Source organism: Elaeis guineensis, chromosome 5, assembly GCF_000442705.2.
Source record: "Elaeis guineensis isolate ETL-2024a chromosome 5, EG11, whole genome shotgun sequence".
Lineage (NCBI taxonomy): Eukaryota > Viridiplantae > Streptophyta > Magnoliopsida > Arecales > Arecaceae > Elaeis > Elaeis guineensis.
The window spans coordinates 111,664,797-111,680,737 of NC_025997.2; the positions used below are offsets into that span (position 1 = coordinate 111,664,797).

General features: G+C 34.3%; 1 protein-coding gene across 1 annotated transcript; it reads left to right on the forward strand.

Annotated features, from left to right (window-relative positions):
• The first annotated feature begins 694 nt into the window (after positions 1–694).
• On the forward strand, positions 695–14,811 carry LOC105033929 (uncharacterized). Its single transcript, XM_073258093.1, has 6 exons — positions 695–778; positions 1,028–1,205; positions 1,339–1,405; positions 12,678–12,883; positions 14,026–14,103; positions 14,199–14,811. Exons 1-6 carry the CDS (start codon positions 774–776, stop codon positions 14,256–14,258), a joined length of 594 nt encoding a protein of 197 aa, XP_073114194.1. The 5' UTR covers positions 695–773; the 3' UTR covers positions 14,259–14,811.
• The last annotated feature ends 1,130 nt before the right edge of the window (positions 14,812–15,941 follow it).

The window sequence follows — 15,941 nt, forward strand, 5'->3', positions numbered from 1 at the left end:
GTTATATGTTGGCATTTCGACTAATTTGAGCTCATTCTGGCCTAACCACAAGGTATAAGTATGGTTATAGTTCATAGCTATTGAGGTGAACCAGATATTCTGAAAGAAATTAATTTATGAATGAAAATAAATTTAAAAAATAATTTTGAAAAGAATAAATTTGCATAAATCTTATTTTAATTGGTACTGTATATTTTGAATTGGATTTTAAGTTAACATATTTGTATCCTTATTTTCAGTACATTATTATCGCTTGATTTATCCAACTGAAGTATTCATTGTTTACTGAACTATTTAGTTCATAATACTATATCTCACTATTTTTACACATGCAGATAACTAGTTTAATTTGAAAATTCATCATGGGGGAGCGATTAGAAGTAGAGTTTAATATTTTTATTTTAGATAGAAATTTTTTGTGAAGTTTCATATAAATTTTTTTTAATGATATTGAATTTTATAAAATATTAAAATTGATTTTTGTTAGTTAAATTTTAAATTTAATTTATTAAATTTATCCTGTTATTTACTTTATGGTATTATCATGTTTGTAAAGAGATTTCTTCGTAAATACATGGTAGTTGCTGTAATTTCTGCCTTGCGATTGTGGATTGGGCGCATGACATATCAATGCGTACTGATAGTCGTTTTAGATCGAGTCGGATCCGATTAAATATATGTAAATAATATAAAATTATTATAATTTTGAAAAGATATAACCGAGAGAGAGAGAGAGAGTGAGAGGTTATATCAGGCCACCATTTTCCGGATCGATGAGGTCAGTGTCTTTGTGGGAAATTCGATGAAGTAATGGTGATAAATTTCAAAGATTCTTGATTTTAATATCACTTCATGCGCAGAAGTCAGACATTTGCGAGTTCATAAGCTTTTTAGCATTTGGGTTTGATATTTGGATTTAGATTGGGGGCAGTCTTTGTTACCAAAGAATGTTGGAGTTAGAATGATTGATGTGAAGGTGTTTGATGGAATGAGAATTGTTAACGAAGGTTTTCTTTTATACGGACAGGTGTGTGGTGTTTGATAATAAAACTGCTTCGGATGATGAGTCTGTAGTTATGACGGCTGGGAATGGTGATGAGAGTGAAAGTGTTGCGCCGTTTCTTGTGAGGTTTTTGCAGTACTTGGAGACACCACAGTATCTGCGACGCCGGCTCTTTGCGATGCACAATAGCTTGAGAATTGTGGTGAGAGCGGATTGTTCCTCAAATATTTACTTCTTAGTGTCTTCCAGTCCTTGGACAATTTGACAAACTTCTGCTTGCTTGCATTTTATATTCTTTTTTTCAAAAAAAAAAAAAAAAAAAAAAAATGCTGCAGGGTCTGCTTCCCCCACTTGATGCTCCTCACCATGTGCGCAAACATGAATGGTCCCCATTCCATGAAGGTATTTCTTTTTCTATTATTTTTTTAAATTAGATATGATTCTGCAAAAATATTTGGAATATTTTAATTGGAGTTTATTGAATGCATCTCAAGAAGACAAAAATGCTCATCTGGAATCTGGGTGATCCAATATATACAGATAGATAGGGAGTTCGAAGAAAGACAATGGTACGCATGAGTGTTCCCAATGTGCACGAAATGTTTAGAAACAGTCCCTTTTGCAGGAGAGCTCACATATCCATTTGACTCCCATTCAAAGTGAATTAGTGAATATCATCCATCAAGAATTTCTGCCCTTATTTCAAGCCAAAAACAAATGTACATGGTTGCCACTATTAATGGCTTACCAATAAAATATTGAATTATCTTCCATGATGATCCCAATTGAAAATGTTTCATGCACAAAAAAAATAGAAAGAACACTAGGAACTCACTTTATTTCATCAAATGAGATTCTGCCAGGCAGCTAGAAAGAATATAAATAAGACTTCTCCCTTGCTTATTTCTTTTCTAATTAAATTATTTTCCCTGCTCAGGAAAGACATGAGTTTCCATGACAGTTACCGCTAAAATCGTGTTTTCTCTATTTATGTGGGACTGGTTCCTCTTGCAGTTTAGGAGAGAACCTTTAACTTGATGACCAAAATAATGTCAACTTAATCCTCTATTTGAAGTTCCATCTTTCAAAAACAAAGATTTTTGAACATCAAATCACTCCTTTTAGCTTCTTTTATCAATGATCCTACTCATTCGATATGTTTTACCATCAGTTTTAACCTTGTCAAAATCTTTTGCTTGTTAACAGTTGGGATCTGAAAAAATCTATTCATTGATTTGATCAGTTCTAATCCATTGACTGAAAACCTAGGTAACCTAGAAATATCCTGTATATGCTCAAAAAGGCAAAAAATGTAGAGTCTCAAATAGAAATCAGACTAGCAACGTATAAGAAATCATTTTACATTTTTGCTTCTTCATTGCACACAAGATGCACATTTAGTCTGAGAATGTTTCTTTTTGAAGGTAACAGAATAATTTATGTGAACACTTGAAAGATACATTTAGTTCCAAGAGTTTCCTCAAGTTTTGATTGACTTTTATGCTGCTGACTTGTACTTATGACCATTACAGCATCAATACAGGTGTTACATTGAAGGGAATCATTTAAAGGGCACACTTGTAGATGTTGGGTCGAATAAGTTTTTTTTAATAAGTATATTTTATTTTTATTTTTAAGGCTTGTCAGAACTTTTCTTGGATGACAAATCTCTAATGCTTGAAATAACATAGGAGCTAGCCCTGAATAGGATTACTTGGTGAACATGCATCCATAAAGATGATCCAAAAAAGTCAGACCACATCTGATGTTTGTCGCTATATACCTTGTTGTGACCAAATAGTGTGTTTTTTTTTTTTTTCCTTTTGGGAGAAATCTGTACCTTACTATATTTGTTTGCATTCAAACTAAAAGTGTATTTATCAGTTTTGCCAATATGAGCATTCTCTATTGTTTACAATGGATAATAATTGAAACATTGTGGTTTAGTGCAACTTGAGTAAGGCATGTTCAGTTAAAGGCCAAATTTAAACCAATCTGAGGAGCCCAATCCCAGCTATGGCTGCTTTGAGTGAAAGAAGAAAACTGTTTACCACTAACTTTTCTCTAGGTGGACTACCGACCAAACAGATGCGTAAAATATTGGTAAGTATTTGAAGGGGACAAACATGTTGGGATTCTTATGTAGATGTGCATGAATATAACTAACTCCCAGTATTGAAAGCTTCACAAATTTCTAACTTGAAAAGCACGTCTTAGAGGCATTTCCTCTGCAATGGAAATTCCTAACAAGATCAGGAACTTGTAGTATGTTCCTGACATTGTCTTTTCTTACTAAAAGAATATTGTTTATATTGTTTGCCAAGTAGGGCTGGAGTTATGTTTTGAATTGGACAAAAATAATGTTGATTTTATCTTGTAGGAAAGTTGTGGTAAGTCAGTGCTGATAGCATCCAATTAAGGCAGCAGGACACTAAGGGGTTGTTTTACCTCAAACTTAGTCTAGTTTATAGAAGGAAATTCTATATGTCAGAGCAAATTTTGATGGTTTTCTTGGAGGCCTGCATTACAACTTGACATTGGCATGTACTTTCACAATTATATGTATGTCCAACTTCATATATCTTTGAGTAGTCAACATAATAATTTCTGTTTTCGATATGCAAAGCATGAGAAATTCAAAAAAAAAGAAAAAAACTATAATTGCATTATGAACTCAAAAGCAGGAACCCTGTTTCCCACCTATGTCATCAACACTTCTCGTTCTATATTTATAGTCAAGATCATGACATGAAGAACAAAGTTTGAAAAGCCTATGTTGAGTATTGGTATTGTTCTAGCTTAAAAGAAAAAGAAAAAAGAAAGAGTATTGATAATTTGATATTATTGGCCTATGGTTCAAAGTGGTGCCAGTGAAATCTTTCTTGAAACCAAGTACTCATATAGATCAGATGCTGGTCTCTGTAATTGTTGCATGTTTTATAGTTGTTCCTATTATTTTAGATTGTCAATATGTTATTTTATTCCTTCTTTTCATTATGCAATGGCTATGATAAACTAGAAAACCAATATCCAGCAACTTGCATTTAATTTGCTTATATTATGATGCAGAATATTGTGGTTGAGCAATGATTGTTGTCGTGGGTAGTCAAAAATAAATCTAATTCACTATTATGTAGTTAGGGTGGACTAGGATCATATCCACAGGGACTTTGGGCTAAGTTGTATTCGAGTTAGTTAAGATTTTGAGGAATTTTACATATAACTAATTAAGTTAGGGTTGAAAATAGTTGAGAAGAGTGCAAATTGCAAGTGAAAGAAAATTCAAAGTAATAGAAAAAAATGTGTCTTGGGGATTTCAATTTTTTATTTTTAATTATAAATCTAGTATTCGTTCCTTAAGCCAATAGATCTATGATCGATTCTCGAGCATAACCTATCTCGCTGAGCACAGATCGTATCGCTTGATCATGATCCGTCTCTACGTAGTTATAGGCTATTTAAAGACTCATATCATATTAGAAAATTAAGAACACAATATTTGAAAGAAAGAATGCACTTTTTTTATGAAGAAAAAGAGAATATTACAATTATTCAGATATCTACTTGCATGAAAGAAAGATACAAGATCTAAAAATAAAAAATAAAATTTATTTTCTCCGAAGACGAAGACTGCTAGCCATGCATAGAGCCGCTCCCTTCTTCCTCTCCCATTTTGCAAGGCTTTTGAAGGATTATTGGATTTCAGGATGATTCCCAAGGTGGAGGTATGGAGGCCTTTTTATAGATATGAGGAGGCGTCAAGTTTATTTGGCTAGGCAATGTGGGATTAATAGAAGCAAGGATAGGTGGCTAGGGTTTCATAATTTGCTATGTGAGATGCCTAATAAATAGATGGTTAAGATTTATTGCGAGGACCAAAGGGTGCTAGATTTGGGCATGAAATAAGAGAAAGAGGCTAGAGTTTTTAAGTGCCAACTAAGAAAGAAAGAGGGCATGCGCTAATAAAAGAGGGAAGGGCGTGGATGGTTTGTTGCGTGAGTGAAAAAGAGAGCATGAAACTTGGTGGCACATAGGAAGTTAAGGGCTTGAGAAATTGGTTTAGATAAGGAAAGAGGCTAGCATCCACTAGGGAGAGAAAATAGGAAGTTAGTTGGGGGTGCTTGGTTTTATGTGGAAGAAATAAAGAGAAGAGGTGGGGCACTCCAATTTAGCGTGAAAAGTGGGGAGGCATGCAAGAATAAGTGGGAAAAGGGGCGTTAGGTTTTGATGGATGGCGCCTTGCATCTTAGCCATTGAATGGTGCTTTGCTTCTAGGCCCTTGGATCTTGGTGTAGCGCCTTGATTCTCTAGGGTTTGGTGATGTGGAGCTTTGAATCTTGATCGTTAAGTGGAGCACTGTTTCTTAGCCCTTGGATTATAGCCTTATCTGATTAGCCTTTCAAATTGGTTGCTCTTAGTCTGTCGGTTCTTGATTTTTGCCTTGGGTTTGAACCAATTTGAGTCTTGATTAGCCCAATCACTCAATTTCCTGCAAAAGAGGACAAGAAGCATCAAATTCCAACTAATAGAGATTAAATAACACCAAAATTGATACTTCTAATGTCTAAATTCATGTATTGATCAAGCAAGTTCTTGAACCCGGACAATGGGTACCTGTAGCTATAGGGACCAACCATAATCCTGAATCAGGTAAAATGAATTCTTTATCATTCCATTTATTAGAAAGGTTATATTATATTTGCAGTTGATATATTGAAACTTTCTAAACAATGATGTGTTGAAGTTTTTTTTTTTTTTTTTGATTTTGCCAATAATATTCAAATATTCAACTCTTCCATATCATTTTAACTGTGTTCAATTATATGAACCACTTGGTTTACCATTTGCTACAAAGTATTCTTTTCTTGGTTTGAGTGAATTACTCGTCAAAGGTTAAAGTCATTCAAGTAGAACTAGGAATGCACCGCATCTTATGGTGTTATAATTCAATGTTGTCTTTTCTAGAAATGTTGCATAAAACTGTATGAAAACTTTTAGGATAGAGTGTTAAAGAAGTCTTACAATGATGAAATCGAATGATTATTAAAAAGTAATAAGAGGAAATTTAAATAAGGATTTTGTTAAAGATTATTTGAAGATCTCCAAGGAAATTGTTTTCAATGGGTTTCTGTTTTCATTTTTTCTCCTTTTTCTTTGGTTACACAATAGTTTCTTGGTATTTTTATATTTGTCTTCCATTGTCATGGGTGTTCAACAATGTTCAGTACTATGGAGAAGAGTCCCTTGGGGGAGAAGGTGTAGCTTTCATAAAGCACCTTTCCCAGGATCGGGAGTTTTCTGATATTCTATCTATGGAAACAATAGGAAATTGGGGAAAGTAATTGACTTCACTAATCTACAAAATTTGTATTTGCTTAATATTGGGTAAGTCAAGATGTTCACCCACATGCCAACGCAGGCAGTTAAAACATCCCAAAGTTTAGGTGGCAAATCCATAAGGGGTGGAGGAGAAGGGTAGGCGTTACTTAAGCGAGCTAACACATAAACCATGTACTGAAAGGGGTGCATTGCTGTTGTGGAAGTCCCAGATCGAGTGTCAATGTTTACTAGCTATCCATTGCATCGACAATGCTCAAGCCTTTTAAGTAGGAATCTGAAAAAAGAACAAATTGTAAGTTGGGTGCTGTGCATGGATGTTTGGGTGTGTGCGTGGAAACAAAGGCTCTAACAAGTAGTAAACCAAGAGGCATTCTGAATGGTTTCTCAGATAGGTACTTGAATATATACAATACTGGACCAACTAGTGGTCATATTGGAAGGGGTCAAAAAATAATTGACAGAGAAGATGCTATAACATTTGTTATCTAAAAATAACATGAAAGATTATTAGCATATAAGAAGCACATAGGAAGTATATGCAGATTCAAGTTTCAGGGGAGCTTCCGGAGTGGATCTGTTACCCCTAATAAGCTTTAGACCAAGGGGGCCTTCCTTTAACTCCAGGGGCTTAAGCCTCTTCTTGATGCTTTGTTGATGCATGGAGGACCAGAAGGCTGAAAGTTGCAAAGGTCTTAAGGGAATGTACTGCAAATATAAAGTTTTAGAGTTAGATGGTGGAATGGAAAGATGGAGCTAAGTATGGATCTTCAAAATGGATATGGAGAACAAAGCTATGGTTTCATGTAGTGTTTTATTGAAGACATGCAAAAGGATTAGGTCTTTAAGGGTAGATGTAGGGTTTCATGATGGATTTGAGAGAGAGAGGTTTTGGGTTTTTGAAAGGCTATTTCTTTCTCCAAGGGCCTAGAGATTAAGGTTTTCCTAAGCTAGTGAGCTTGGAGGAATGAAGGATGGATGGCTTAGCTAATTCAAAAGTTTTCTTAGATGAGAAGGATTTCTTTATTCCTCGGTAAGGGATTATACATAGGCAAAAGGAGAGGAATAGGAGTTTTGACGGTGTCCCAAAGGCTAAGGACCTAAGGTAGTTCCTACAACACTATCTCCTTAATTTGTGAGGCTGAGACATGAATTAGAGTTAGGTGTAGAGTGAGGGTGAGGAAATGTGGATACAAGTATTGGAGATTTGGTGGTGATTAGTATCTTAAGCTATATAAAAGGTAATGTTATTGTTTCTCATGTTGTACCATGCATTTATTAATTGTTTTTGGTTGGGGGAGACTTGGTTTAAAAGTTAACTTTTTTTGAACTTTCTTCTTTTAGGTGCAGCATAATAGCCAGTTTCTATGTGATAAATTTTATAATCATATAAGAAATCTATCAAGTCATGAATTTTATGATTTACATAGTTTCACTGTTTCATGCCCCAAAAGTAACATCCTGGCTGCACCCCTGGCTTCATCTAAATGTAACACATACAGCTGTTACCTTCTGAATAACAAAAGAAAGTTTATCAAATGAGATCAATGTTGATCCTTGCTGTAAAGCCCTATGACAAGCTTAGTTATCCCACCACAGTAATGTTGCTAGTCACTAAAAATATTACAACACTAACAGAGATATCATTCTTTCTTAGCCCCCACCAATTATGATTTTTCTCAGAGCTTTATTTATATTCTTTCTCCGACTACATAAAGATCAGGTGTAGTTTTGTTTCCTTCCAACTGATCATTTCTATTATGTGCCTATGCAAGAAAATAAGTTCCATTATTGACCCTTTATGCACATATTTGTTCGTGCATGTCCAAACATATTCTTATTTAAAAAAAGTTCCATCACCCTCTCTTAACTTCAAGTAATGACTTATAAGTTAGGCTTGTGCTAATTGGTGATATTTTGCATATCATCTTTATTATTTATTCTTATAATGAAAATGCACTAGAGTTGGATCTGCTGCTTGATTTATCTCTATATTGTGTCTTTATAGGTTGAACAATTAAAGGAAAACTGTTTGTTTGTGTTCCAAATGAATTCTCGTTTATTCTTTTAAAAAGAAATAATTCCATCACCCTATCTGTAACTTCAAAAATAAAAAGACCCCCACATGTAGAGGCTGTTTTCGTGTTTTGAACTCATGATATCTAGGTCACAATGGAGCAAATTTAATGTTATGCCAAGACCCACCCTCACCCTATCCATTATTTCAAATTGTGGCTCAGCTTGAGAACAATTATTGATATTTTTTGTATCATCCTTAATCTTTATTCTTATAACCAAAATGTACTAGAGTTGAATTCAGATACTCCGGTGGATCTTCTATCTTGTAACTGTATAGGTTAAATAAGTAAAAGGAAATTAATTGTGTGTCTCCAAACAAGTTCTAATAAGGACCGGCAATCAGATCATGTGGGGTCAGATGCGGTCAGGTCACAAATCTGTCAACTAGAATCCGACCCGTTTATTAAATGGGCCAAAAATCCAAACCTGAAACCAACCTTTTTAGTATGCAGGTAACCCAACCCAACCTGCATGACCTGTTTAATAAGCAAATCGAATAGGTAAAATGAGCTAAACAGATTATGCGGGTCTTAAATGGGTTAAGTGGTTTGAAAATAGGTTAAGCAAATCTTAAATGGGTTAAACGAGTTGGGTCATCACTACTACAATAATTAAACAGTTCAAAATGGCTTAAACAAGTCTGAGGTCTAAACCTGAATCTAACCCATTAATAGATAGGTTGATTCATTTATGACCCAGATTTGTTTATGTCAAAATTGAACCTGCTTAAAGCAGGTCGGTTGTGGGTTAGGTTGATGGGTCAGGTCTTAAATTGCCATCCCTAATTTTAATTTATTTCTTTTTAAAAGAAAAAGATAGTTCCGTCACCTTCTCTACAACTTCAAATCTGGCTTGGATGTTCAGTTCCAGAGTTAATAGTGATATTCTGTGCATCATCTTTGATCTTTATTCTTATTCACAAAATGTGCTCGAGCCGAATTGAAATTTGCCAGTTGATTGATCATCTATTTTCTTGTAATTGTACAGCTTGAACAAGTAAAAGAAAATTGATTGCAAAATCTTAATGAAAAAACCACAGTGAATGTTCAGAAGGTTATTTGCAACCTTATGGAAAATAAAACCGACATATTAGGAAGGGTTAAAGCCAAAAGATGTTAAATTTGAACTCTAAATTTACTCGACGTTGACTTTGCTTGTAAAACTTCTTCGCAGAAAATCTTGTCAGTTTCATTATACACTTAGGATCGGTCTTTTGACTTTTAGAAACTTTTGCTGCATTTCATTCTTTAATGTTTTATTCAATGTTATATAGATGTTTCATTCCTTGCATGATAAGCGTTTTAACTGAGTGATGCCATGGTTGATTCATCTTACACCTTGCAACCATCATGTTGACTCATCATTTTTAGTCTAGAGTTACTTTTGCCTTGACATTCTTCTGTCGTTGCAAATATACTGTTTGACTAAGTTATAAATGACTAACATGTCGCCAGTTCTAATTTTAATGAAGTCCTTCATTTACATCTATCCAAATAGTTTGAAAAAAGTAGTTACCTCCTCCAGTCCAAGAGAAGATATGGGATTGTATTGGGGGTATAAAGTTCAATATGCTTCAAAGCTGAGCTGTGTTTTCAAAAATTGCCCATTTCAGGTACAAAGAAAGGTCTTTCTTCCAATTATTTTCTTGAGGCACTTACCAGACAACTGTCCACAAAGAATTGTCCGGTTAATTATTCTAAATGTTTTGCATCTCATAGGGTGGATATGATCTCATTATTTGAACCTCAGAGCATGGTCTCATTGTTAATTCATCAGAGCTTATTATACCTCCATTTTGGTACATTCCTTCAGAATTCAATAATTAATTATTTAAATTGCATTATTTTTATAAAAAAAAAAGCTTACCCTTATATCACTTTGTTTTTCAATTTTTGTCGCATATAGTCTTTGGTCAAGCTTGGTGGCAATCTCGACAAACTTATTTCTTGGAATGCTTAAAATAATATCAGATGTCATGTTTCTTAGTTCACATCATGTTACATTTCTTAATTGGTCTTTTACCATGTGGCTTTTAGTGCTGCCAGCTTTCTATCTTCAACTATGCTCTCGTACTCTTTCATTGATGTATGTTACGCCTCCAACTGTTTGTGAAATTGTACATGAAAACAAAAAAAAAAAAAAAAAAAAGAAAGATGTAGTATCTATATCAGTTGCCTAGTGATTCCTTAAATAAGTCCCCTCTACTCTGGATTAGTGTGAGCATATGTTCAACATCTGTTGGCTGTAGTCAAGTTTGATCATGTTCTTATTCATGTCATGTGTTAATGAGTTGTGCCAACCAGATCCATAGTGTTGTTTTGGTCCTTAGGCCATTAATTGAGGTTGTTATAGCACATAAAGAAATGGGGATTGGCAGGTCTAATCAGGTAGAGCACCCGTTCTGGCTTTCTTCTCTTCTGTGCTTAAGTTACACTGCCCATCCTGCTATGACTACTTGTACTCATGGATTGTAATTTTATGGCATGGGTCAGTCTACCAAGGAAAATGAAATTCACCTAGATGTTATTACAATTTTCATTAAAAATTCTTACAGTAGATAAAACAAAGAAAATTTAAAATTGGAGCTCCTTGTCTTTGTTTTGGATTTTTCAGTTCCACATTATGCTAGTAGGTGGTAGTTTCTTTAAATAGCTTGGTTGTATGGCAATAAAAATGTGCCTGTAATTTGGCTTGATTTGACCTAAGGTGCTGCATGAAAAGGTCAATTTCTGCTTCTGTTTAAAACTTGTCTATCTTCCACGAGCAAATAATTAAAAGTAGCCTATTGCCATATGGATGAGTCATTCGGTCGAGAATATGGATATCTAAATTACTGTACAACCATGACAATGTGAAAGACATGGATTAAGAGATTTCCAGATGAGTGGCAGGCCTAATTGGTGATATTTAACTTGGGGAAGTAGCTGTAATGGACATAAGAAGAAATGAAAACCTATTTGAAATATAATCCCCATTCAAAATGGATAATAAAAGCTTAGATAAATCATTGTGGTGTATGTCTATAAAAGCTGCTTACAGATTGATGGCACAAGGCTTGCTTGCTAAGTGATCATGTTGATGCCCTTGCTAGTTGAGCATGTCGGGTTGTCTTGTTGACTCTTTACTTCATAACCATAATCATAATCTTAATCATCTAGCCTTTTTCCAACTATGCGGGGTCGGCTTTATAGATCCTTATTTGCCAAGTATTCCTGGCCATCTCTGATGACATTCTAAGTTTCTCCATATCTTTTCTCACAACCTCCATCCACATTAATTTAGGTCTTTGTCTTCCCTTCTTCCATACAAACTAAAGTATCTCTCCTTGTAGGAGCTTTCTCATTTCTTTGTTGTGTGTACCATACCATGTTAATAGATTTTGCATCACTTTGTCCTTAATTTGTGCAACTTCTACAGCTCTAATATATTCATTTCTTAGTCTATCTTTTATAGTTATATCATACATCCATATTAATATTCTAATTTTTGCCACACTCAATTTGTTTCGATGTACCTTTTTTATTGCCTAGCACTTTGAGCCATACAATACCGCAGACCTTACTATTGTTCTATAAAATCTTCCTTTAAGTCTTCAAGGTATGCACCTGTGAAATAATATTCTAGATGCACCCCTCTACTTCATCCAACCAGTTCCAATTCTATTGCATATATCTTCATTTGTCTCCCCATCATTTTTTTTATAATAGATCCTATGTAATGAAATTGGTGAGGGCAATGACCTAATCAATTCTTGCTCATTTGTCACCATAACTGGGTTACACTATAGCGTGTTGCTTACAAGCAATGACCTAACCAACCCTTACTCATTTGTCACTACAACTGGGTTACACTGTAGCATGTTACATGTAATTGTCTAACCAACCCTTACCCACTTCTCACCACTATCAGATCAGGTTGTGGCGCATCACATAGAACAGGGGACGCACCCTAATATTTATGACACATATCAAATTTGGATCCATTTCATAGTTTCTGACATTTTTCTACAACCAGCTGTCAATCTGAAGTCCACCATCCATCTTTCTTATCTGAGCTTGGGAGCAGCAACGGCAGTGTTCTTTTTGGTTCTTTGATCATATTTGAATTTTGATCCAACTAGTTACTGCAATACATCGATATGCATAGCTTCTATATGATGCCTCACAGACATTTATTTATTTATTTTTTCTTTCCCATTTATTTGCTTAAAATTTGATAGGAAACTACATGTGATCTTGTTTGTTGTTTCCATACTTAGAGATACCATGGAGCATTGGAAATCACACAACAATGGACCTTCCGACCACTAAAAAATTGAGTTTCTTAATCTCATTATTTTTTGTTTTGTTGATTTCTTTTTTCAAAAAAAAAAAATTGATGGCTGAATTTGGTAGGCACCTTTTGATTGTCTTTGGTGGGCTGGGAGGTTTGAAAGACAGCATGGTAGAAGATATCAGTTTGAAGGTGTGGATAATTTTATAAACTTTTGAAACAATATTTAGGATGTTCACATTGATGAAATAGTAAACTTTTAAGTATACCAAATATAATTAAGCTTTTCTTTTGCAATTTTGAAGAAATGTTTTGTGCCTTTCAATTATGATAAGAACATTTCTATCTCTGATATGATATTGCTTGAAAGAAATGGCTTAGCAGATGGAAACAAGACCAGACCTCAATCCTATCATGTGCATATTCCAAGCTTTTGCTTCTTTGAATCGAGGGTTGTACTTTTGAGAAAAAGGCTTCTCAATCCTATCCTAGGAGAAATAAATGCCATAGATTTGACCTATGACAATGATTAGTATGAGTAGCAAGCCTTCCTTCTATATGTATTTAACTAAACAAACCTTTTATTATTAATTTATTTCAGCTAAGCTTTCTAGTTATGTTATGAGTACCAAGGTGCTTTTTCTTTGATATTTGTACAAGTTTATGACAATTTGCAAACAACAGTGCAAATTTGAGATAGTTTTCTGTTTATGATGCCTTAGATTATACAGTATTTCTAGTGTTGTCATACATGTTATGAAAAGGAACACGAGATTTTTGTTTCTCATGAGATTTAGAGGAACCATAATATTTTCAAATACTCTGCGAGAACCAAATTGCTGTCCCTCCGCATCAGAGTTAGAGCCAAAAAGCAAATTCCATTATCCATCAGACTGCTACAAGTTAGACCTGTACTGCTTTATCAGAGAACTTGCTGTTCATTTGAAGTTCCCAATAAATGGCCTTAGATTTGATATTATCTAATAGCCCTTATCAAACAGATATTACTATGCATTGGATTCTGATTGTTATCTAGCAACACCTTTTTTGTTAAAGATGATTAGTAACACTTAAGTCATGACACAATACTCATACATCGCTTGCTCTCTGCACATGATATTTTTATCTTAAAGCGGCTACACAGTTGTAAATACTACTTTAGAAGTATTATTTCCGAAAATTGACTCTGACAATAATATACATTTATTTTCTCCAACATAGAGCTTACATAGATAATACTAAAGAAAAAAAAGAGAGAAGCATTGCTACGTATTAAATATTTTTTGGGGTAACGAGTAACCTGTGGGTACTTGTGTTTTTGTTTGCTTCTGCAGGGAGAAAGTGTTCATGATGTATTCAGTTCTTACTTGAACACTTGTCCTCTTCAGGGAAGCAGAATGATAAGAACCGAGGTCTGTTTTAGCAGATCAAATTGCTTATAATTTCACTTTTCATTGGAATTTGCAACTGTTATAATCTTAAATCTTGTGTCACAATTCATCTTCAGGAGGCTATTTTCATATCCCTGCGGCATTTCCAAGTGCCAATTGAACGAGCAGCATGGTGAGACGCAAGCGATAGTAGCTGTCTGCTGAATCTGTAATATACTTTCAACAAAAGTTGAGCAAATCATTCAGCTTAGAAAAGCTCAAATGAAATTGTGACCCTGCCCATCGGAATCTTCAAGCAGGGATGTTTATGGGAAGTGATGAATGGTGGATGCTTCTGTTTCCAAAACGCATTCCTATTGAAGCTTGTGACTTTTTGAAGCCATAACCAGTGTTCAAAGGAGTATTTCACGAAACTAGACACAGGATGGTCAAGTGATCAGGATGGAAACAAGCTGAAGTGTAAAATTTTGCCAAAAATCAGTACAAGTTATTGTTTCAAATTGTTACAATATAGATGTCTAGACATCCCAATCACAAATCCTCTAACTAATGTGGCCATCCAAAAAAAAGATTCATTACTCTTGCGCATTGTGTAAGGTTGTTGTAATACCCTGGCCAAAAAGGGCTTGATATCGAACTAGGTCCGTTCTACTTGACCAGTCCAGTAACTTTGTTCACTGGTTTTCTTCTTCTTGGAAGTCTGCCATCATGCTCGTTGGAATCAGCCAAACACCCCTAGAGGTGAGCTAAAAATCTCTCAGGATACGTTTGGTTACACTTTTTGTTTTTTACTTTCTAAAAAATATTTATTATTTTTTTGATTTTTGTTACATAATAAAAGTAAAAAATCAAAAAGTATGTTTGGTAACTAATTGCTATAAAGTAAAAAATAAAAAAAACATATTTGGTAAGTACAAAATATTTTATTATTATTTTATAGATTAAAAATTAAAATCCAAATCACTGAATCAAATCATATGTTCGAGTTAATCTATTAGCAATTCTATCTTTAATTGTATCCATCTCTCGTCAAGAGTTAGCAGTCTTGTTCATATTTATAGTAGTTTGGCTAGGGGCGTCAATCTCATCTTCATGTCCATACTTATAGTAGTTTGGCTAGGGACGTTAATCTCATCTTCAACAATAATATTTTTATCTGCATACTCCATAAAGACACTATTCTCTCGTGCTTTCTTCCTGATATAATTATGAATTGCATATGCAACTATAACAATTCGTGCTTGCTTTTGTAAAGAATATGGAGGCATCTCTTTTAAGATAGGAAACCGCCTCTTTAACGCTCCAAAGCAACGCTCAATCATATTTCGTAGAGATGAGTGGTGATAATTGAATTACCCTTTGCTTATTTTTGGTTGACGATCCTTTCCTCAATAGTTTTGAAGATGATAACATTCATCTCGATAAGGTATAAGATAGCCATGCATGTTTGTGAAGCCAGAGTCAACTACATAGTACTTTTCTTTTGGTGGATTAAAAAATTTATATTCAGAATTTGTGACCGCTGACACAAAAATTCGAAAATTATTTACAGTTCTTTCCCAATCAGATATGACAAAAGTGAATAACATATCAAATGAGCAAGCATATAAAATATTTTGAGTTACTATGGTCTTCCTCCCTCATAAGGAATTTGCTTATTAGAGGGCAGGAAGCACTAACATGCATTGCATCGATAGGTCCAACACAATCTGCATGTGAATTATTTTACTTAATATCAAGATAATAAAATAATTTTATTAACTTTAAACAATAATATGGACATAAAAAGTACCTTGAAATAAGGATAGTATTTAGGATTATAACGATTTTCTGAAAGAGTTTCAGCAAAAGAAGGTGGC